The 25,133-nt window shown below is 45.6% G+C and overlaps 1 protein-coding gene and 1 long non-coding RNA gene across 2 annotated transcripts in view; one reads left to right on the forward strand and one right to left on the reverse strand.

Annotated features, from left to right (window-relative positions):
- Positions 1–25,133, forward strand: part of CTNNBL1 (catenin beta like 1) — a 126,965-nt gene that overhangs the window by 83,737 nt on the left and 18,095 nt on the right. The window contains exons 11-12 of the mRNA XM_082746316.1: positions 14,692–14,789; positions 16,796–16,876. Coding sequence (XP_082602442.1) covers positions 14,692–14,789; positions 16,796–16,876 — 179 coding nt within the window. The remainder of the gene's footprint in view (positions 1–14,691; positions 14,790–16,795; positions 16,877–25,133) is intronic.
- Positions 15,927–24,369, reverse strand: LOC309872305. Its single transcript, XR_014315772.1, has 2 exons — positions 24,124–24,369; positions 15,927–19,772 (listed from the first exon to the last, which is right to left on the reverse strand). It is a non-coding gene; the product is annotated as an uncharacterized lncRNA (long non-coding RNA).

A 25,133-nucleotide genomic window follows, 5' to 3' on the forward strand; every position in this document is an offset into this window, starting at 1 on the left:
AAAGGACTCTTAAAAAAAAAAAAAAAAAAAAAAAATCACACTACACACATTCATGGGGATTATCTCATTTTAGGATCTGAAGGTTTCTATGTTTTTGTTTGGATGTGGGAAGGAAGATGATGGTAACTGTATCATGCCCTTTTCAGACCCGAAGAGAGCTTCTAGGCCACAGAATGAGTTTAAATTCACTTAGGTGGAATACCCCTAAAAGTGATATGCTATGGAAAAGGAAGCTGTAACCAGCCACACCTGACATTCAGCTGTCTTCATTACTGGAGGTATCAGTCTTGGGAGTCAGAAACCCTGCATCTGGGCCATCTCCGGCCATCTCAGACCAGTTCTTCCCAATACTGCCGGGTGTGGGTGCTACCAACCTAAGTATTGGCAGGAGTGCAGAGAGAAAACAGAGGTCCTGAAACACTAGGCATTTATTTCTGTCTTCACAAGGATGAGGGCTAATAACCTAAAAAACAAAAACATGTTAGTGCTTCCAGCCAAGTTCTCCAGAATATAATGGAAAAGCGTATAGAACCTTAGAGACATTGAGGCAGAGAAAAAAGGGAATGTACCTTCTTACTAGCTGTTACCTCTGGTTCTAGGACTTTCCCCACTGGGATGTGTGGCTAGCTCCCCCAAAACAAGTGGGACTGTATACTCAGCTTTCTTGGAATGAATACCTGACTTCTAGGCACACAGTGTCTCTTTGGACTTCCTAGAAAAGAACTTACCGGATTAGTGTTATCAGTTAGGAATTACAGTTCATTGCTAGTAACAGAGACTGGAAATAATACTGGCTTAAATAAAATAGATCACTAGAGATTTATTTTTGTCTCAAATAAAGAAGTCCAGAGATCAGGACTAGACTGGTAGCTTTTTTTTTTTTTTTAAGATTTTATTTATTTATTTGACAGACAGAGATCACAAGTAGGCAGAGAGGCAGGCAGAGAGATGGGGGGAAGCAGGCTCCCCGCTGAGCAGAGAGCCCGATGTGGGGCTAGATCCCAGGAGCCTGGGATCATGACCTGAGCCGAAGGCAGAGGCTTTAATCCACTGAGCCACCCAAGCGCCCCTAGACTGGTAGTTTTAAGATGTCTTCAGGAACCCACGTTCTTTTTGTTATTCTGCTCTGCTGTCCTTCTCACAGGACCAGGGATATTTGTTTCCTTATTGGTGCATCCCAAGCGCATATAAATGTGCCTGGCTTCTGTTTTCAAGATTGCCTCATGGTCTTGATCATGGAGTTCCAGTAACTGTGTCTATATTCCAGGCTGCAGAAAAGCAAAAAGGGGAAGGAGGCAGGGCAGAAGGTGACATATCTCCTCCCAGAAGTTCCATTTCCCCATTTTTCTTAAGTCTTGACCCAAAGTGAGTCACTTGGGTCACTTGGGTCAAGCTAGGTCATACCTAGCTATAAGGGAGTCTGTCGTTTGTTTTTCTGCCTTTGTTTTTTTTTAAGCTGAGTAAATTACCAGACATATATGGGTTCTATTGGTAAGGAATCAAAGAAAATGGGTAGGTAACTGGCAGTCCTCACTAGTCAGGATGCTACCAGTTGGCATCTCTCTTCGGTGGAGATAGTCCAGGCCTTCTGAAGAGTTCCTGAAGTCACTGGTGGCCAGTTCATTCCTCATGGTGCCCACCAGAACCAGCATCATTTCCCAGTGCCCACTGCCGCCACTAGAGTGATGGGGTGATTGGACTGGCACAGCACATTGTAGGAGTCATCAAAAACTACAGGTTGGAGTCATTTTCCACTGGAGATGGTTGGGTGTGCACTTAGCAGACCCTTAAAGCTTCATGGACTTCCCTTTCAACCCATCTGAGGTACGGGCTTTCCCTGATACACAAACATTTGACCTAGAGAGCTTCATGCTTTTCCCCTCAAACCCTGAGATGGAATGTTAGCTACCACATCATTCTGTTCTTTTCACTCGGAGCCCTTGGAGAATAGTTGTGTAGCAGAAAGAAGTATTTTTTGAGCATATGTATCCCTTTCTTGCTGCAAGGCCTATTTTCCCACAGATTCAAGGCTGTAAATTAGTTAAGCTAGCACTTAAACACTTTTTTAAACCCTTACTGGTGCTCAGGCTCTGAAAGGAGGGGCATATCCCATGGGAAAGAAAAAATAAATCAACCAAAAGCAACACCTATCATATTGCTTTGCAGTCAGTAGGTGATTAGGCAATGTTTGTGGAATCTCATCGCAACTGAAAAATGAGAATACTGAATTAATTTTGGCTATATTTCAGGTTAAATGGGTTTCAGTGGGCCTATTTCAATGGAAAATGCATTCAAAATTTCAAACAACAGACATATTAAAAACTACTTTTTGGAAAAATAACCTTTAGGAATCTCATCCCATTTATATTCCCAAGTGCTCATCTCTCACTTTTTTCCCTTGCCTTCTTCCTCCCAATATTTTCTTACAGAAATTTTCAAACATACAGGAAAGTTGAAAGAATTGTACAGTAAATGCTCACATACTCACCACCTAGATTCTGTAGTTAACATTTTACTGTATTTGCTTTGTCACTTCCGTCCATTTCTCTCATCCATTCATTTTAATTTTTGATGCAGGAAATAAGTTACAGACATCAGTACACTTCACCCTAAACAAGAGTACAAACCTAAGTTTGTAACAATAAGTTACAAACATCAGTACACTTCACCCTAAGCAGGAGTATTAGCCTAGGAGTAGGCTAATAGCCTAGAGTTTAGTTAACAACAAAAAGCACATAGAGTGAAATGCACACATCTTGAATGCACTGTTTGGCAGATTTGGACAAATACATATTCTGTCAAGGTCCAGAATGTTATTGCTACCCAGAAAATTCCCTCATGCCCTTCCCTAGTCAAGCCCTCCCCCACCTTACAAAGGCATCCACTGTTCTGAGGTTTTTACCGTGTCTTAGGTGAACCTCATCTAGAGCTCCATGTCTGCAGGCTTAGGCAACGGATACCCTTTAGGGATAAAGCTTTCACTGAGCAGACTGTTTTTGACATTCACCTATGCTGTTTAGTGCATCAATAGTTTGTTCTTTTCTGTCCCTGAGTAGTATTCCATAGTGTGGGCGCATTTTTCCATTTTTCCTGTTGCCGGACTATTTCAGGTTTTTGATCATTACGAGTGGAGCTGACCTGAATGTTGTTTTTGTAGAATGTCCTGTGTCCGAGTCTTTTTGTGGTCATGTGTTTTCATTGTCTCTTGAGTACTATCTGGGAGAGGAATTGCTGGGCCACTTGGTAGTTTACATCTCATTTTGATAAGTAGAATCTTGTAATTCAATTAAGGGAAGACCTTACTTGTGTGTCATCTAGGCTACTTCTCTCTTTTATAGACAAGGATATTGAGGTCCAGAGAGTAGATGGACAAGAGACCTATGCAGAGCCAAGGAGAAGACTTTTTTTAAAGTTTGTACTAGAAATCCCTGTAAATCCTTAAGTCTTTTCTGGTGTTCTTTATGTCATACTTTACTTCTTCCCTCCAGAAGGGAGCAAGGAAACTGGGCTTGTTTCTGAAAGACCATTAACTATTTCAGTTTTTGCTTAGGGAGAAGTAACTCTTAGATATACCCAAATGCAGTTTATTGCATTTGTTTCCTGTGTTTCTGTAATGATCTGGATCTGTTCCTGCTTTCCCTCCAGTGTACATTCTAGTAAATCTTCCAGAATGATCTTTCTGGAACATAAGTCTGAGCATACTACTTATTCTCCATCCTGCGTTCTTTAGGTCTTATGGGACAAAGTCCTGCCTCTAGTTGAGTGTTCAGGGTTCCTGCTTCTCTTGCTTCATCTTACACGCCACCACCCACCCCTGCAGCCTGTCCCCTGTTGTGCTCCTTCACACCTCCATGCCTTTCAGCCTCTTGTGTTTTGTCTAGAATGGTGTTCCTCCTTTGTGTCTGATAAATTCCTCCTCAATCTTCAGAGGAGACTCTGAAAATTCCCTGATTGACCCAGGCCCTCGCAGGAAATCAGTTACTCCTTTTTTATGCATAGATATCTGATGGCTAACTCTTAAAACCATGGTGTTCTCTTAGGATGTCACATTCAGTATTAGTTGAATTTTTGTGGTGCAAGACTAAGTGCTGAAGGTGTAGAGATGAGTATGATGTGGCCCCCACTTGGGAGGCGGGCTTGCCATCTCTTGAGAAGACTCCTACGGCAGAGCAGTGGTTTCGGTGCAGCGGCCCGAGTACTCCCGTGGCCAGCAGTGTAGGGAGCTCACTGCCCTGCAGCCTTCCAGGCATCAGCTGTTGTGAAATTTTCATCGCATGAAACTACCTCATGGCTTTATCTGCAACACTAGTGAGGTTGAATGGTTTTTAAATCTACTTATGGAGTATTTTTAACTCATGAGGAAGATAATCAAGTTTTAGTATAGTGGAACTAATTAGGTCACTTCCTAGCTGTGAAACCCTGGGAAGCAAACTTTTTTCCCTGGCTGAGTCTTTGGTTTCTTATCTATAAAATGGGGAGAATAATAAACATGTTTCCTAGGATTGTTATGAGAATTCAGTGAAGTAATACATGCAGAGTACACACAGGCACATAGTAGGTTTACAGTAAATATTGATTGCCTCTTTAAGTCGCTACTCTCTAGCCCAGGGCCTGCCTCATATTCAGGAGTCAGTAAATGTTTATGAAGAATAGGAATGTATGCATTTTGTATGTATGTGTCTAAAGCGCTATATATAGATGCTAACACAGATCCATCTGTTTCGAGAAGAGTGTTTGACTTGACTTGCATCAATATTCGACTGGAGTGGCTGAGCACACGCGCGTGACTCTTCTTGGGTTACCACATCCCCTGCTAAGCAGATGTCCATTATAATGGAATGTAAAAAGGGAAAAATAATAATAAAGGCAGAGGAGTGTAATGTTGTGGCTTGATTTGACAGGGCCTCCTGCTACTTCAGCTGCTAGTGCCGGGCATGAAGCAGATTAATCTGTATTCCAGCACACTACTGCTGAAGTCGGGATCGGTTTAATTAGGATATTTTAAACATCCTGTTTGCATCTAGAGTCTTACCAGGAAGCAGGATGTCTGTCTGTCTGTCTGAGGGAGTTCAGGGACAGGTAGGCAGCAAGGATGGGCAATAAAACAGAGATGGTTTTAATTTTAGAAACGAGAGAAGAACAATTCTGTATGATCTCCTTAAGACAAAAGAGCTAATGGCCTTAGATGTTCCATGGAAACAAAGGCAGCCCTACTGCATGGCCTTGAATTTAAAAGTGGCCCTGCAAGATGTTGCCAAGACATGGGCCTGCTGGTTGAAATACAGGGACCATTTCCATCCTAAGAGTAGAGCTGTAGCTGACCCATATCTTTCTTAACCATTTGGGCTTCTGGAAGGCAGGTGCAGGCTCTGAAGCTGGATGCGCCTAGGAGGGGCCCTGAATTCATTGTCCAACCACACAGGCTGGGCCAGTATTGAGATGCTAGGCTAGCAAGGCAGTGATCAGGGTCCATAGTCCAGCATTTGTACTTATCTATGGTCTGCACTCCACCCCCACCTTTCCAACCTCATCACCTTTCATCCTCCCTTCTCTCTGCCACACAAATCCTTTCCCAGTTCTTTGTCCGTAACCTGCGCATTCCAGCTTAACGCCTTTGATGCAGGCTTTCCGTCTGGTTGGAATACCTTTGTTCCCATTCCCTCCCCTCCCCTTCAAAGCTCTTTTCTTGCTTGCTTCTCTTCTCTCAGGCTCAGCTCACATGGCATCTTGCCCACCAGTCTTCCCAGACACCCTGGCTAGCAGAGTATTTGCCTCCTCAGTTTCTGCCTCTTTCTCATCACTACCACTGCCTGTCAAGTAATTTTAGACTTGATAGACTGCAAGCACCTGGAGGGCAGAGTCAGTGTCTGGATGTCTTTGTCCCCAAACACTGTATCTTAACATTGTAGGGTTCTATTTTATGAATAAACAAATGAAGCTATGTCCGTTCCTGTGTCTAAGACCCCTGGAAGCTGCCTCCTGTGGCCCAGCTCAGGTTGTTAGTACCTCTTCTTTTGGTGGCCTCCTGGAACCAAAACTTCAACAGATGCAAGCAGGACACCTCTGACATCTGGAGGCCTTTTTCTTGGCACAGAATGGTAAGGAAGTCATTTAGGGATTGACACTGTGCTCCCTGTCCCCTCCATCCCCCTGTTCCCCACCTCCCACTCCAATCCCTACTTTGGGAGACCTGTAGGAACTAAATGTGTCCATAGAACCCAAAATCCTGGCCTCTGTTTCTCTATCCGCTTTCCCACAGAGAGCTTGGAGCTCTGAGCTTACAGCCATTCACTTGCCTATGTAACGCACCCAGCTCTGTGTCACTTCCAGGAGTCTGAGAATGCGAAATGACGAAAATAGCCAGCCCTGCCCATTCCCATTCCTTCCTTTTTCCTCCCCTACCCCAGCTGAGTTAGGGACCCTCCACATGTGTGCTCTGCGTATTCCACGTGTACCACACACTCACGTACTCAGTGGTAGGTGTTTATTTCTTGGCCTCGCTCCTAGGATGATGAGCTCCTTTAGGGTGGTCTGTCTTCTTTCTTCTCTGTGTCCCAGCACTTGCTACATTGCCTGGCACATAGTAGGTGCCCAGAAGTTTGAGCTGGTGTATGCACCACTTCATGCCCTGTAATTAATTATCCTGTGCTCACAAAACTCATAAAAGAAGAAGGTATTTTTCATTACCTCTACAGATCATGGGCTGTGTTTTCAATTCTACAGCAAGATCAAAAGGCAAATGATTACCATGGCCGAGTACATTTATTTTTATTAAAAGGTAGGACCATCTCTGCTTCGCTGTGCTGTGTCCTTCAGCTTACTAGTAAATAGCCACCGCCCACTGCAGGGCTGTCTGCAGGTCTCCCAGAACTTGTATTATCTGGCTTTATAGGCAGTCATGCACAAGCACTTTATTTTAATTTATTCTAGGATTAAAGAGTCTGAGTGAAGTTGGCCTTGCGCCATCTTAGGGTTAGAACAAATCTCGAGTTACAGAAGATAACCCCACCAGCTGAGAAAGTCAGGCCACCTAAGTTCCTGTTTCCCTCGGCACAGGCTAGTGAGGGTGGCACAGGCAGACTAAAACACATTGAGTGGCAGGCACGCAACCAGGAAGCACTGTGGGAGGCGCTAGGTGGTGATCTGCGACAGGTATGTGGGCTGGAGACTGTCTTGCCATGTTCCTCATCAGCACAGAAAATCTCAAATGAATGTCTGTTGGGTGCCTGTTGTGCACCTGTCTCATTTGATACAGGGGATTTAATAGCTGGAAGGGACAGCCGCATTTTACAAACAGGAAAACAGACTTACTGATTAAACAATATGCCCAGGTTTTAGTGAGCACCAGAGGCAAGACTCAAATCCAAGTCTGTCTGATCCTAAAGCTCCACATAAGGTTAGTTAATTGTTGGCCTTTCTGGAGCAGGTCCTAGAAGTTAGACTTCCTGCTGTACCTATGCGTCTTTCTCAGCAGTGGGCCACCAGTAGGCCTGGTTGTTAACAGACCTATCTATGGATAAGGAGCTCTCCTCACAGAGAGAGGTGTTAACCTCCTGGGGTTTGGAGACCACCCTTTTTTAAGACCGAGGATGAGAAATGTTAGTCCATCTCCTCCTTTACAAAAACAGTGCACCCTGTACGAGGCTAGTTGGAGTCACTGCCACTGTCTGGTTTGTTCCATTCTGGAAAGACCTCTGATCTGGGTATACTAGATCATAGGTTCTTAACCAAGGAGCCATCCCCAAGAGATGGAAACACTCTGAAAATCAATGGAAGTGTTACATTTGTATATAATACGTTTTGCAAAGGATAGCATGCATGAGTTCATCAGATTCTCGAAAGTTTCTGTTGTTATTTTTTAAAAAGATAAATTGCAGATCTAGATGCCAGCGGTACTTTTAACCTGAAGCAAATCACATCCCTTATCAGGGATATGGTTTCTATACTCAAAATTCCAGAGGAGTTGAGGCAAAGATTTCTAATTCTCCTTCCAGCTCTGAAAATGACAGAACTCAAACTGACCCCAGAGAATCAAACTGCAGATACCCAGGGGTCTAACCCATTGCTAATCACCCTTGAGAGGCTCCTAAAGCTAGGGAAGAGGGGCCAGAACCACCCCTCGCAGTGGTGTCACTGATTAGTGCCTGAGGCTGGCAGTTGTCTGTTGAGCGGGGCACAGGCAGGCAGGGGCTCACACTGACACAGTGTCAGTACTGGCTCTGGAATATTCCACCAAGACCCCGGCCTCCCTACCTAGTGACTTGGAATTGTAGGTTGGCTTGGCCTTCCCATCTAGAAGCCTGTGGCTTCCTTTACCGTGTGTGTGTGTGTGTGTGTGTGTGTGTGTGTGTGTGTTCATTCTGCTCTCCCCGAGCCCTGTGTGTGTATATGTGTGTTTGTGTTCTGCTCTCCCTGGACCCTGCCTTAGAGGTTGTTTTCTGCAGTGGGAATCACCACATCCACGCCATCTGCGTTGACAGCTCCATAGCCATCCTTCGACTCCATTTTATCCTGTCGAAATGACAGAGCAGCTGAGTGGTGCTGGCCAGCAGATAAACCTGTTATCTCCCCTGCTCTCTGTGCCAGCAGTTCTCCCCATCTTCTTGGTGCATGAAAAATTGACACTACCTTGGGCTGAAATCTGTTCCTAGGGAGGCTACATTTATTAGTGGCTAATGAAACTGTGAGTGTGTATGTGTGTGTGTATAAAACTTGGGGTAGCTGAAGTGTTTTCCTATCTGTCAGGTACCAGTGACCTACAGCCAACCACAAGACCCAGAGAGAAAGAGACAGAAGGTACCTAAGCTACCTAAGCAGCTTCGGGTCTCCTGAAATTAACAACCTGTTTTTTGCTTAAAATCCCAAATAGGTGAATGCCATTTGTTCTTAGTATATACTCTGTAATAGATCAAGGTATCTCCTGCTCCAGGCTGGGATGAGCTGTAGAAATGCATGCTAATATGATCTAGTGCCAAAAAAGATGATTATTCTGTATATTACATTTTCCTCTTTGAAAATTACAGCTCCTGATAGCAGCACTATTCCACTGGCACCCCACCCTCCCATCTTGTTTGGGTATATAGAGAACATTCTCTTGCAACTCGTCACCCTCCATCATAATCAGCATGATTAAAAGGGAAATTTGAGAAGTTCTGGTTCAGTATTTGCAGAACTGCCTAAAACCCAAAGTCTCTTCTTTATTTGGACTCAGGTAGAAATCACCTCTGGAAAGAGTAACTCAGTAGGAGTCTTACTCCATATGGCCTGTTGCTTCATTTTCTCTCATTAAAATTGTTGAATTTTTTTTTAATCCACATTTACATAGTGCCAACCTTTTGGACACAATGAGCCCCACATGAAGCACATCATCAGGCTTTGCATGGTTTACTTTGTGGTTTCTTTTATCTTCTTTAAAAGCTCTGATGGTTACTTTTTATATCCAGACAACATATAACAACATAGTAGGAAAGCTTATTGTTTAGAGTCAGGCATCTTGGGTTCCGACCTAGTTCCCACCACTGACTGAAGGACATGACATTAAGTAAGTTGATGAACCTCTCTGAGCCTTGGATTCTCCATTTATAAAAGAGGGATGAGAATGGTACCTTTCTCATGGCTTAGTAGTGAGGATTCGGTGAGAAAATTGTGTACAGACTCAAGCCTACTGTCACAGATACACAATTGGTGACAGTTACTATTGTACCCTACTTACTTTCAGCTAGGTACTTGAAGCTACTTGTAGCAAAACAATATGGTGACACTAAACCTTAGCTTTGAATAAGAATTTGTCAAAACACAAATGTCCAGCTGGAGAAAATATTTGCAGTGTATATGACAAAAGGATAATAGTCTTAATTTACATAGAGCTCATAGAAATCAAATTGGAAATAAGGCCAGGCAGCTCACCCAGAAAGCAATACAAGCGGTCAGTAAACATCAGAAAAGCTGCTTAACCTTGTTCATAACAAGAACAAAAACATGCTAATCAGAAGAAGAGCCCACTTTTCACCCACTAAGTTGTCATAATTTTTAAGTTGGATAGTATCCAATCTGAGTGAGGATATGGGAAAATGGATACTCTTTATATGTAAGAATATAAATACATATATATATGTATTGTATATCTATTGTATATTCATATATATATATATATATAGTATATACATACATAAAATTTTGCTTCCATTCTGTGTGTGTGTGACACTGAGAGTGGACCTGAAATTGGTACAACCTTTTTGGCAAATAACTTATCAGCGTCTTTCAGTATATTCTGTATGAATACTTTTTGACTCACCCAATTCCACTGCTAGGAATTTGCCATAAGTATACACATGCAGTGGGTCACCTTGGTTAAAGCCTCTGCCTTCAGCTCAGGTCATGATCCCAGGGTCCTGGGATCGAGCCCTGCATCGGGCTGTCTGCTCAGCAGGGAGCCTGCTTCCCCTCCTCTCTGCCCACTTGTGATCTCTCTCTCGCTGTGTCAGATAAATAAATGAAATCTTTTTTAAAAAAATACACATACAAAGGTGTATTAATGCCAGAAAAAAAGTACACATGCCAGAATATGTGCACGTGGATGTTCGGTGCAGCATTGTTTCTAACAGCAAAAACAAAACAGACAACCGAAAACTGGAAACCACCTAAAATACTCATGATTGAGCAGGACACTAGTTAAATTATGATAAATAAGGTCAGTGGAATCCTAGATCGCCATTAGAAAAAAACGAAGTGTGTACTGATATGGAAAGATATATATATATATATATGTATATATATACACACATATATATGTGTATTTTTACATCTTATGTGAATGTATATTACTATTATGTATGTATATTATTTTTCTTCCTCTCCTCTAAGAATATACACAAGATATCTTATAGGTATTTATCCCTTGGGAGAGAAGAAAAGGATGATGACAGCAGTATGAGAAAAGACAATAAATACTTGTTGAATAGTGTTTTAGACCTTTGTGTATGGTCTCATTTTTACCATGTGTATCCATTACTTCTATTTTATTTAATTTTTTAAAGATGTTATTTATTTCTTTGCGAGAATGGGAGAGGATGCAAGCAGTGGGGAGGTGCAGAGGGAGAAGCCAAGCAGGGAACCAAACATGGGGCTAGATCCAGCACGATGGGGTTATGACATAAGCCAAAGGGAGATGCTTAATCAGCTGAGTGACCCCGTACCCCCTTACTTTTATTTTAAAATCAATTGGTGGATCATGGTGGGAATCCCTAATAAGGCAGTAAAAGAAATTGTTTCCTATGGGTGAGCTGAAACTCATCTTTGAGCTTCCCAGTAGCCAAGGCAAAGAGGGAGCCCTGATAAGCATAAAAAATTCATCAGGAAAGAGAAACATTTTCCTGATCTTCATCTCTAAAAGGACTCTAGCGCTAAGGGTTGGTCTAAACTCACATTTTGTCTTGTCTCTTCCCATCTTGAAATTCATGGGTGGATTCTTGCAACTTTTTTTCATGATCTACCCTCTGCCACCTAACTGGCCTCCCCTCCTCCATGTGGTTATGACACTGCATCCAAACTGGCCTTTGCATATATTGTTCCTTCCGCCTGCGTTGCTCTCTCCTCTTCTCAACCTGGTTGTCAGCCAGAGCTGTTGTATTGGAACTTTTTGAAGATGTTCAGTTGTTTGTTACCTCCAGTGGGAATCCTTTTAGGTCAGATATCCTTTCTCTGTGCTCCCCAGGTCCCCTGTGTACCTCAGTGATGGGACTTGTCACACTACCCTGTTACCATTGTTTTGTTTCTGCACTAAATAAGGAGCTCCTTAAGATTAGGGATAATGTGGGGCGCCTGGGTGGCTCAGTGGGTTAAGCCGCTGCCTTCGGCTCAGGTCATGATCTCAGGGTCCTGGGATCGAGTCCCGCATCGGGCTCTCTGCTCAGCGGGGAGCCTGCTTCCTCCTCTCTCTCTCTCTGCCTGCCTCTCTGCCTGCTTGTGATTTCTCTCTGTCAAATAAATAAATAAAATCTTAAAAAAAAAAAAAAAAAGATTAGGGATAATGTGGTGTTTATTTGTGGGCCCCCTGAGCTCCAGGTGCTTGCCAGCACAAAGATAAGTGAGTAGCCAGTGAATGATGGCGTGAGTCATCTGAAGTTTGAGTTCTGCCTCTTTCACCAGTTAGCTGTGCAGACCAGTCCCTGTGCTCTTTACTCCGTCTATACAATGAGAGGTTTGGCCCAGATAGTCTATGAGAACTCTGGCTGATTTCTTTTTCTTCCTCTGTGGTTGTCAGATTGTCATATGTACACATGGAGATTATTGCCACTTGTTATGCTGAGTAATTTCAGAGTTTCAGAACTGAGCCTGTTAGAGTTCACTGCATTGATTATGGCTGGTCCCACATCTGCTCAGCAGCTGAAGAGATCAGAGCCTAAGATTGGAGAACTGATGACGTCCCCTACTCTGCCCTTCTCTCTTCTCCTTGGCATGCAGTGAGGTCAGAGAACTTTCCCTGACATGTGCCTCCAAAAATGGCCTTGTCTTATCCTACATTCTCACCCTGAGCTGAGCTGTTTGGTTCACTGTCTTTACCCTTGGTTCCATGACAGTCTTTGCCTTCTTGTGAAAACAGGTCCTGTGCTGTCCACTCTCTGCTTTCTGCACTCACCCCATCCTATTCCCTGTTCTCTGCTCCCTTCATTTTGTTCAAGATGGAGATTATACCACCTCAATCTCAGCTTCACACAAAAGTTGCAAGAGAGAAAGAGAAAGATTGGGGTAAACCTGGGGCATTGTTTGGGGACCAGGGAGGGATAGACCAATGAAAAAAGCAGACAAAGATTCCTGCCTTTAAGGAGCTGACATTCTGATTGAAGGGAGACTGAACAGAATGAATGAATGAATGAATTATATGATGTTTTAGAAAGTAATTATGCTGAAGAGAAAAATAAAGCAGCTAAGACTTGGAACTAGGTAGTGTCAGGGTATTGCGTTTTTAAATGGGGTGGTCAAGGAAAAGTCTCATCTAGAAGATGGCAGCTGAGTAAAACTGGGTGAGACGATAGAGCCATGCAAAAATCTGGTGACGAGACCAGGAGCTCGCCTGACGTTAAAACGGCATTTAGTCCAAGTGATTTGGGGAGCCATCAGCGGGCTTTAAACAGAGAGATGTTGGGCTCTGACTTTGGGTTTTAACCTAAAGGATCGTTCTGACTGCTGTGTGGACATGGGGCCAGAGGGAGCAAGGGTGGAAGCAGAGAATATTGAATTGAATATTCCAAGCAAGAGAGGACAGTGGTGTGGACCTGAGTAGCCGCCGCAGGGGCAGCAGGAAGAAGAGGTGGGATTCTGGGTATAATTTGAAGGTAAAGCTGACAAGGTTTCCTTTGAGACCTGTGAAGAAGGAGAGATTAGGGGACATCTCCACTGTTTTCAGCCTGAGGAACTGGAGAACTTGGTTGCCATTAACCAGGTGGGGAAGACTGTGGGGAACAGGTTTGAGGAGGCAGAGCAGGAGCTGGATTTGGGATGTGTCCAGTTGAAAAGGAGCTGTTGTCAACCACGTGGACAGAGCAGGGAGAAAGGTGAGCACATGAGTCTGCTTTCAGAGAACAGGACTGGCCGGTACACCCAGGTTTGGCAGCTGTCAGCATGGAGGTGGTTTTTAGAGCAGTGGGACTAGCGTGGGCCTTCCCAGAGAGGTGACTGTGGATAGAAGACAGGATGCCAGACGGCCTCCAGCAGTACGAGACTGGGGATGTGGAGAGGCAGGGAATGCTTCCAACGTAAATGAGGGGCAAACAGTTGTATCTGTGCTGTGGTGAATGCCTACCGGGGGCTTTAATTAATAGGTGACTTTTTGAGAATTCAAGGGGAGTTTGTCATGTGAAGATGTTCTTCAGTCACTTTTCAGATAGAGTATTTGTTGCCTACGCTCTGGGCATTATCTCAAAATAAACTTCCCTCTGTCATTTCTCCACGACTAGACTTCTGCCGCCTCCTTTTCAAGGTCATTATTCTTGATTTTTAAAAATTCTTTTTAAAGAAAAGAATCTCTTCACAGCTAAAGCCTATAATATACCCTTCAATTACCCTCTTCTTCCCACGGTAGAAAAATAGTAGCTCATAATAGAAGCCTGTGGGTTACATGAACTCAAAAAGCATCGTTACCATTTTGAAGTACTTACTGGCCAACTGCTTTCAAACTTGAAGGAGTTTTAGCTGCACCAGAATGGCAGTGATAACCCTGGTGCCCTGTCACGTCTCTTACTGAATTCCAGGATATTTACCTGGGGAAGGTATGAGGGAATTTTGAGGATTTGATAGAACACGTCTTGTTTGTTCATTATATACTCCTCTCATAGCAGACATTCATACTGTGTTCACAGGTTATTTCTGTAAATGGGGGATTAGTTTAAGGTTCTGTTGTGGACAATAAAAATCAATTAATTCCAGGTGGACTAGAAGTTCTGACTTAGTTTTGATTCACTCGTTCAAGTTGTCCTTGAGGATATCATCCCTTTTGAATATGTTTCTTGTGCAGCGTGTCAAGATCAGTTCAGGTTTCCAATGACACAATTTAAGTTCTTGTCTTATTAATCAATAGCAGCAGTCAGGGAAGGCCTACTTATTCCTCCTCCAATAGAGCCAGATCAGGCTTGAAGAGAGGTAATAATTACCGCTCTGATCACAGCATGTTCCCTTTTCTCCTTCCCAACCCAGAGCATGTCTGTTCGATCCTGGCTTCCCTCCTGCGGAACCTGAGAGGGCAGCAGCGAACCCGGCTTCTGAATAAATTCACTGAAAATGACAGTGAGAAGGTGGGTGTGCCTGCTGCACGGTAAGGCCGGGCCTAGGGCTGGGGGGCTGGAAGAGCTCTTTACCTGATGCCATCTAGGGGGTGCTGGGCTGAGCGCTCCTGCCCTAAAGTATTTTCTCCAGCATGGCTTTGGGTCTCGGGTTTTTCTGTGACTCTGCCTCTCCTCTCCAGATCCATCCTTCTGGGAGTAGTAGCACCTTGGGGTGGCAGCAGCTAGTACCGCAGGGTGATTTTTAGACCCAGTGAGAGTGGGGTTGTAATAGGATTTGGATTGGGGCAAAGTCATCAAGAACCATAGTCTGTAGATTCAGACGTCTGGATTTGAACCTGGTTTTGCTATTTTCAACATGTGTACCACTCTGAGCCTTGTTTTCCCTGTCTTTGAAATGGACATGTTAATTCCCATCTTCAACAGTCAAGGAAAGGAAGACTAAATGTGGCCTTCCTAGGTGGCAGTATGGAAGGTTCTGTTATGGACATAGAGAAGGGAGAGCCTGTCTTCCACATCCTGTGGGAAAAGAGAATAAGAAAAAATATATATATGTATATATATATTATTTTATCATATATATATATTTTTTTTTAAGAGTCAGCATATATTTAATGATTGCGGGGCTTAGCAGGCCCCTTTCATTGTTTCATGTATCCTCCCAGCACCGTGGGGTTTACCTTCTGTGTGGCTTTCGTCCACATTTGCAGGTTAGGAAATAGGCTTGAAGGCATTACATTGCTTGCCCACGATCACGGTCTACTATGGGCGTGCCGCTAGTTACGAATTAGATCATTCTAGATGAATGAAATCAAAGACCCAAACCTCTTTTATAACTTACCATAATTCCTTTCTGTGTCCAAGGAAAGGCTGAAAGTTTGTCCTCCTTCCGAGGGAGGCTTATGGCTGTCTCTCTGAGCTTGCGCCTGACCGTTTCCTCTAGCCTCGCTAGCTGTGTAGCATGGGGAAGAGGCCACCATGAGGTTAGGCACAGAACACCTTAGAGGACATATCACCCTGGTGACATTTAACGTCTGTGCTTCAGTTTTTTTGTCTCTAAAATTAGGGTCACTATCTTTCCTGCCTACGTTCTCAGGGGTTTTTTTTTAAGGTGTAAGGAAATAATGGACACGAAGATACTCCATCAACTGAAATATATAAGATCTTGGGGTCGTCATTGTTATCCAGAGAAGATTTGGGTACAGTCCTCCTAGACTCTGAGGGCGTGTTGAAGCACCATCTGGTGTTAACCACTATAAGCTCTTGAGTAAATATCAGGGTTGCCAAGAGCCGTGGTGGTGCCATCCTAGTAAAGAGATAGTTTAGAACTGTAAGCTGGTTTCACGGTGTTTGTTCAGTCTTTTGGAAGTCTTAGGGAAAAATGAAACTTTTTCAAACCCACCAAGTGTTCCTTGGGCCATGTTTGAAGCATGACTTTTGCTAAGTTGAAAACTGATTTTTAAGTTATTGCTGAGCAGAAGTCAGGGCCTTTTTTTAAGTTGCTGAAAGAGTTTTTTTCGTGTACTCTCTTCTAACTCGAAAGCAACTAAAGAGATTTTACTCAGACCTTTTTAAAAAAAGATCAGCTCTGGGGTAGAATCTGAACATGAAAGGTTTCAGTTGGAAGAAAGAAATTTCTATAAAGTTCTAAGTGAATACCAAGTATGTAACTTCAGGCTCCTTCTCTTTGCAAGAAGGGACTTGAATTTTTATTTATCTGTTTGTTTTTAACAACTCGAATTCACAGGAGCCCTCGAAGGGCCGGAATGCAGTGCCCTTTGAGGAATGGGTGTGTTCGGACTGCACCCATCCTAGGTGTTGGCCTGTTCTGCCCCGGCTCTTCAATCCATTAATCCATTCCTGCTGTGTTCCTGAGCAGAGCTCATCCTCGATGTCAGAAGTGGGAGAGTGGGTCTCCTATTGTACGGAGTGACAGTGAGATGAATGGGATCCCCACTGTTCTCTTGCCTTGGTATTCTTTTTCCTTCTCACTCATGTCTGAAATATCTCTCTTTCAGGTTGACAGACTGATGGAGTTGCATTTTAAGTATCTGGATGCAATGCAGGTGGCGGACAAGAAGATTGAAGGGGAGAAACACGTACGTATCCCTGCCTGTCTTTTGCCGACCGTCGACTTGGCATTTCATTTGGGTCCCTTTGTACCTTCTCTGTCCCCATAGGACAGGCAAGGGCAGAGGTACCACCTACGCTCATGTGCCGCCTAACCTGTTAGAGCAGAGCAGGTGACAGTCTGCCAGTGGTTAGATCTTCTAATAGGAGTGCATGTCCTTTAAGAGGGAGGACGTGTCGGAATGATACCTGTCCAGCCGGGGGTCTGGGTGATAGCACAAGTACCCTTGACATGAGCTGCTCTTAAAACATCTGGCCAAAGTGCAGTGTAGTGACTTGGTTCCACGCTGGCAGAGCTGGCAGAGTCCATCTTGGTTCACACCCTGCTGGCTTCTGTAGTCATAGGGGAAGCGTCCGAGGGAAGGGTGATCATGGGATAAGAACTGGAAGGAAAGGTCGAGGTCACTCATTGACATAAGAAAAACTGGAGACCTGGAGAAAGGGCCTCAGAGGTATTGCAGCAAAGCCTGTGTACCAGGTTCCAGAGGACTGACCCTAATTTCTTCCCCTCATGGCTGCTGAGGGAAGTGAAGCCTGTCAGGTTTGTTTCTTGAGTTGTGCTTGCTATGCTGCTACCCTGCCTTCTGTACTTTCCACCTGCTTCCATTTTGTTCTCTGCCATCTCTGGCCTCTACCTTTCTCATCTGTCACCTTCATTGGGGGCAGGCATTTGTGTTGTTTAATGTCTGGTCTCCTCCCCGCAAGACATTCCTCAGTCTTCGGTCACATTGCCAGAGGATCCTTGCCTTGCTTTTTTTCAAAGTCTCTAATAGACTTCATTTTCTTTGTGATCTTGATTTGCTCTATCGCTCCATTCTCTTTTGTTCTTCTTGCCTTAAAGATATACTGGAGGCTTTTGAGCCGCACAGGTGGGAGAGCCAGAGTTGGGCCCCAGCTCCCATCTGTGGTGGAGCAGCGCAGCTATGGGGCAGAGCCCAGCGCACAGGGGACTGCGCTGGCATTTGCCCCCAAGCTAGGCCTCAGGCCAGGGTGAGGGCCCTGAGCTTATGGGGAGACAGCGACCCTCTTGTCTGTGTCCTGTTTCTCTTCACCCCTTCATAACCACCGCCCCCACTTCATAAGCTATACCTTCCTTTATGAATGCCAGGGGACAGGTCGCTATGGGTGTCGTGCACAGGATCTCCCTCCCCCTAGTAAGTCCTCAGATGTTTGTTGATTGATTGAATTGACTGACTGGGACATTCCTCGTTTATGCAGTGATACTCCTACAAGATAAAGGCAGAGGCTCCGAATCCTGAGGCTGGACTGCAGAAGTCAGCGTGTTGCATGCGCAGTGCTTGTTCTGCCCTCTCACCCCCTTTATTTTTGACTGGGGTTTCCTTCTCCATCCTTTCTTCCCTTTACAGTAACTTGTGCATGGTGGACACTTAGTGACTGTTTAAGTGGCAGAGTAATGTCTTCTTTCTCTTCGTCGAATGATAATTGGAAGAAATTTCCCTAGACTTTTGTGGGGAAACAGCCACAAGACAGTTAGAACTCCAGCTCTGACTGAAGACCTATGTTATCTGCAAGAGGAGATTTTCAGGGGTAGAGGGAAGACCTGGGAGTTGAGGGACCTAGAATTTTAGGCAGGCACCCCTCTCCATCACTGTGTGGCCCTGGCTTGTCACCATGCTTCATGTAGCCAGCTTCTTAGCTATAATGTGGTATCAGCAAACACCTCTCAGATCTTTCCAACTCAGTGTTGCCCCTCAGGTTCAAGCGCACATCCGTGGGTCACTGGGCCGGCTTCTAGCAGTGGGGTGGAGTAAGAGCACAGGGAGGGGGTGATCGGTGACCACGCGGCCCTTCATCAGAGGAGCGGCAGCCTCCGAGAAAGTATTGGGTGAGTGGGGAGTCACAGAACCCTGGGTTTGGATTCCAACTCTGCCACGTCCTAGCTCTGAGACCTTGGACAAATGAGTTGACCTCTCTAAACTTCGGTTGTGTCATCTGTAAAATGGAAATAACACTTCCCTTTGGGGGTTATTATAAAGAGGAAGCATAAAGTACAGAAAGCACGTCGCTACATTTCTGAGAGCCGCTGCTGCTTGGTGTTCGTTCTTGCGCAGCTTTTAAAGTGAGCCAAGCGGCCCTTCTCCTGAGGGCATCCTCCTTGCCATCTGTCCCAGAAGGAGTCCCCCTAACAGACCAGAGTGTTGGCCCCATCATCTACTTCGTTTGAGGGGAAGCTGGAGTAGATGGCTTTTCTGAAGGCGACCGAGTAAGCTGTGGGGCGTGAGGGAGCAGCTTGCATGTAGCCGTTAGGAAACTTGGCCCGCTTCCCGCAAGATTATCTATTATCAGCGCTGAAGAGGGTGTGAAATTGATTAGCACTGACGGAGAGTAATCGCCACAGCCACTCTCCCCCAGCCTTCACAGAGCGCCTGTGTACCACAGGCACCGGGGCTCCTGCCGTTCCCTGACAAACATCTGTCTCCTTGATGCCAAGGCCGTTTTGCTGGGCACTGGCAAACATTCCAAGGCCATTAGTGCTCAGCAGCCCCAGTGTTGCTCAGAGAGACAGGGCGGGGTGCTAGGGCGAGGGATGCATTAGCGAGCAGTGCTCTCTGCCAGCACTCCGGCTCCGTCCTGGCAGGTGCAGCCGCCTGGCAGGTGTAGAGTGACTCGGAACAGAACGACCTCTTTTTCACCTCTCCTTCATGCACTCTTCTCTCTTAAGTCATAAGCAATTTGTTGCCTCACCCCACCCATCTCTGTTAAACTCAGATGTCCTACACCCCTTGGGAGCTCAGCAAATATTTGTTGACTTGAATTGAATGCTTATTTCTCATGCATTTGATGACATTGACGGTCAGATCAGTAATGAATAAATATCTCCCAGACTTCCACACTCCACCAAGTCTGCAACAACAACAACAAAAAAAAACTTAGATAGCAGGGTCGGGGACTGCCCCCAGATAAGGCAGGTCAGGTATTGACAGCTTTAGTGTCTCAGAAACCCCATCTTCCCTGTACACTTCAGACGTCCACGGGCATGGTGCGAATGGCCGTGGTTTGCAATTGACCAGGAGTCACTGGACAGAATCCAGTCATTTGGCAAATATTTCTCAGGCGCCTGCTCTCTGCGAGGCACCGGGCCAGCCACTGGCAGGGGGTGAGAGTTGGAAGTGCCCATGGAAGAAGGGGCCCCAGGAGCGGTGCTGCTGACGAGGCCTAGAGAAGCCCAAGGATGGGAGCTGTGGACTGCACCCTGCGGGACCCTCAGCTGTTTGTGTATGATGCAGGGTACGAGCTGCACGTTAGAAGACAGAGATGCATCAGGCATTTCCAACTGAAGAGGAGCAGGAGCAAAGGAGGGGCAGGGAGAGCCGAGTTTGGGGGGGTGAGTGGGAAGTTAAACCCCAGGAGAAGAGGGTGAGACGGGAGAATGTGGGCTCTAGAGCCCGGCTTATTTCTGCTTTCTGACTTCGGACAAGTAGCTTAACTTCTCAGCCTTATTTTGTTGCTTAATAGTGTTTTCTTTCTAAGGTGTATGTCCCAACCTGTGTACCTTGGTGCATTCAGAAGGGATTTGGTGACCTAACATCTGAAAGCTCTTTCACAGGGCTTGGCACATAGCCGGTGGCCAGAGAACCTTTCGTTGTCTCTTTAAGGACTTCTGTACCCCATCACCCTGCATACACACACACTTCCTAACTCCCCTAGGACTGCAACATTTCGCATGATCCGGGTGCCCCCCGTTTCTTTAGTGTCCTCTCCCGCACCTGGGCACTCCTTCCTGCCTTAGCACCTTTGCAGTTGCTTCTCCCCATTGTCCTGGCTCTTCCCTTGCTGGAGCTTCCCTCCACCTAGGTCTCAGAGAGTTTTCGGTCATCACTGTGCGTAAAGTAGCATCACCCCAATCTCCAGCGCCCTTCATCACTTCTCAGTATTTGTTTATTCTCTGTCTCTGGGGCTGTAATCTCTCTTGTTCATCATTTTCTCAGGGCTTACATAGTGATTGACATGCACTAAATGAAGGACCATCACTTACGAGATGAAATTAGTATTTGTCCCTGAGTATTAAGGAAAATTGAAGGTCTGAGGGTTTTTTCCTACATTGTTCCTTAACTCTCATTTTTAACCCTCTTTTTTGGTTTGCTCTATGATTAGCCTTATCATCAAAAGTATCTCAGGACCTCTTTGTAGGTTCTGTGGCCTACCTGTGGCGATGTTCAGTAAGGTGAAACAGGCCTATTTAGAAGAGTCTACAGGACAAGCTGGTAACTGTATACACATTCACATTACTGCAATAATCTGTGACTGGCAGAGACTTCCACGTCTGGAGCCGTGGCCCACTGCATTGGTATGTCTTCCGTGACTGCCCGACTCAGGGCGGCAGTGTATCTGGACATGCCCTTGGGGCTCCTGGTTAACAAGATTTGACCTGAACTTTTAAAGGGCATGTAATTCTTAGACTCTTCTAGTGAGCCTCACTTCTCCGTGATCTGTAAATATTCAGGATGCTTGTCTCAGCAGATTTCACCTGACTCCCAAACCAACACCAAGCCCGGAAAACAGCAAGGTCCCTGTTATTGGGAAGATGTCCTGACTTCTCGTTGGTTCCTTCTGGCTTCTCTTGGTTAAATGTACAGAGATGCCTGGCTTCTGACTGTCAGAGTGAGACATAATTATATAGGTACTGGCAGGGATTTTAAGAGGGAGGAGAGCCTTGGAGAGAGGTTTCCCTTTTTTAGTTCCTGGGAAAATTATACTCAGCAGGTTTATTCAATAAAGTGTTCTCACCACATACTTTGCACTATAATGACTTACAAATTGCATGCTAATTTTGCCACAGTTAAATCATTCTAGGCTTTATCCTGGAAAGAGAAAGATGGACTCCTTGTAATGAAACAGTATCCACAGGACTTGATGTCTGGAACAGACTTGGACTATTTCCTTAGCATTTGAAACTCATTTAAAGATCTGTACAGAGCGGGGGGAGCACAGGAGTGGATGCGTGCAGAACGTGATCCTAGAGCACTGGGGAAGGATGTAGACAAGAGAAGTAGGAGACTGCCATTGATTCTTCTGCTAACTGGGCGGCAGGCTTCTGGGATGCGCTTTAAAAAGAGAATCCTGCTGAGAGTTCCTCTCGGCTGTTCTTTAAGCCAGTCGTTCCCAGACTCTCTCTGTTCAAGAATTTGCCAGGACACAGCTGATAGCCAGTAGAAGCCAGTGATGGTGGGGGAGGGTGTGTCCTGGTGCTTTTTCCTCTCTTAGATGCCTGCTGATGTGCACTTTTACCCTCCGTAACCCCCCTGCCTGCCCCCTTCCCAGTCCATCATCCTTTCTGCCAGTAGAGGGGAAATCAGAGGAGCTCAGTTCTGATCCTGTGCCGCTCTCACTTACCTCGCAGTGTGGCCCTGCATGCTCTGTTTGGCTTTTGTCATCCTCCCTGCCTTCCTGTTCCAGCGGGGTTCATAGGCTCTAGGGCTGTGCGCCGGGGACTCCCGGGTGTCTGCTGACTCTCATAGCCCCTCCCACGGGCCATCACGCAGAGGCTTTTGTGGCTCAGCCAGTCCAAAGCCTGGTCTGTGGCCCTATCCGTGTATCATCCCCTCCCCTCCTTCACCGCACCGGGGCCAGTCACCAGTGTCACCAGGTCAGAAACCTGCACTGCATCTGTTTCCTCCTTTCTGCCTGCTGGGTCTGTCTGGTAAGTTTTACCTCTGATCTCTATGCATCCTCTTCATGTTCCCTGTCCTCACTACCACCGTGGACACTTGGGCAGCCAGCATCTTTTCTTCTTGTAGGAGTGCAGCACCCTCCTCGCTAACCTGTTTCCTCTCTGATCCATTTCTTACACAGTAACCAGAGATTTTTTTGAAACTGAAAATGCAGCTATGCTACTCACCTACCCAAACCCAGTACACACTGGCTCTGTGTTACCTGCAGGATATGCTCTAAATTCCTTCCAGGCCTTGCTAGGCTTCTCCCACCGGGGCCCCTGCCTGCCCCTGCCTCCCCACCTCAGGGCTGCATCCCTTACCGCCCCTCCCCTTGTGACGTGCAAAAACAGCTCTGTACCACCTGTGCCTTCCTAACCTTTCTCTTCTCTGCCCAGAATACCTCTCCGTACCATGTTTCCCACAGCCATCTCCTGCAGCTGGCTAATTCCTCTGTATCCTCAAGAGCTTTGGCAGAAAAGTCTGTCAATAGATGCATGTTGAGTGTGTACCATGTGCCAAGCATGCTGCTTAGTGTTGCTGGGCCAGTGCCTGCAGAAAGCGTCCCGGCCCCCATGCTGCTCCCCCCACCCCTGTGCTCTGTGCTCCCTGTGCGCAGCAGCTTGCAAGCCATAGACCCAAATCTTGCCTCTGCTTCAGTTTCCTCGTCAGGAAAAGGGGGAGAATGGTAATACCTATATTGAAGGGTTACAGGGAGGATGAAATAGATCAATATACAGAAATCACTTGGAACAGTTTCTGGCACAAGCAAGTATGCCATAAGTGGTAGCTATTATTGTAAGTGTTTTTGGCCTGTATACTTGTCTCTCTCTCTCTAAAGCTGAGGCTCCACAAGCCTGTCCTGATCTTCCTTCCTCGGCACCTCCAACAGGACTGTTATTTTCTGGCCTTGTGTTCTTGTATCTGCTGTCGCAGAAGCTCCGGTTCTCTCAAGCCTGGCTTATATGTTGTCAAGATTCAGATGAGCAGTCATGGGTATTTTTTGTTTTGTTTTGTTTTTTCAGTAAATTTAGAAATGTAGAAATGGAAGACACACGCATCATGGAGACATGGTAGCTAGAAGGAAGCGTGAATCCTGAGGTCATGCGGCCCAAGGTTGAATCTCAGCTCAGCCACACACGACCTCTGTTTTGGGGGAGATGACTTGTCCTTTGCGTGTTTTAGTTTTCACAGTGACTTTGCCATTTTAAAGATTAATGAGATTGTTTATAGCAATGAGTCACATGCATGTGTGCTAGGGTTGGCCTAACACATAATCAGTTCTCCACCGTGGACAAGGGTCTGGCCTGAGGTTCTTGGACCCTTATGAGAGTTTCTGCCAGTTAGTTACGCATTCTCCCCTCCCCCCAAAATCCTGTTTGTTATTTCTTCAGCCTCGGTTTCCCCAGCTAAAAATGACTGGCCGTCTCTAGGATCCTTCTCTAATAGTCTGCCCTATTTTAGAAGCTCTTAGAAGAAGGTTTCATTTGCTGGTGTTTGTGCGCACCCCACCCCCACACCCCAACACACACAGCTCCACTTACCTGTCTCTCCCGTGGCTTAAACTCTTCCCTTGCTTTTGAAGAAAAAAGAGATGGGCCTTTTGTAAATGGTGGGGCGTTCTTACCCATGACTACAGACCGTAACTGTGACCCATCGGGGCTCTGAGTCGCGTCCCCTCTTATTAAGGCAAGAGGAATTCTTATTGGCTACATAGCAGCTTCTTTTATGACTGTCTCCTTCCATCAGCGAGGGGCAGCTCGCTGTCTGTCAGGGGCAGATTAGAAATGGCATCCACATGCTCATTTGGAGGCTTGTGACTTGCCTGCTGAGAGAGATAGAGGCTGGTGGAAAGGTGGTGATTCGGTAGTGCTCCTGACGACAGATTAACATTTAAAGTGAGGATATGGCTGGGGGAGGGGAAAACAACACACAGCCCTGCAGAAATGGCACCTTGACACCACACGTACCACCTCCTTGTGTATCTTTGGAGATGAATCTGTTGATTTTAGCAGTCCCCAAACAGGCTTATGCTGCTGTGAATTGCAATCTGTTCTACTTAATGCGCCATTCACTGAATTACCATCTAAGTTTTTATTCTAGCCTTCTCTCGTGGAATGAGCAACACAAAACCTTTCTGAGTGTCTTCCGTTTTTTTCAACTCTTCCAAATTGCATGTGGAATTTGCTAGCCTAGTTGTAGATTCACACACACACACACACAAACACACACACACACGTGCACCTTTTTTTTAAAAAAAAGATTTATTTATTTATCTGAGAGAGAACATGCTTGCAAAGAGAGAGCTTGCAAAGCAGGGGGAGCGGCAGAGGGAGAGGGAGAAGCAGACTCCCCTCTGAGGAGGGAGCCTGATGCAGGGCTCAATCCCAGGACCCTGTGATCATGACCTGAGCCGAAGGCAGACACTTACTTAACCTGCCCCCCAGACCCCCTTTGCCTTTTTTAAAATTTCTATTTATTTATTTTTTAATTTCTTTAATTTACAAGCTAAAGACAGGCCCAGGAAGACACAAGAGGACCACACATTTAATAT

The sequence above is a fragment of the Mustela nivalis genome (genome assembly GCF_964662115.1).
Source record: "Mustela nivalis genome assembly, chromosome: 8".
NCBI lineage: Eukaryota > Metazoa > Chordata > Mammalia > Carnivora > Mustelidae > Mustela > Mustela nivalis.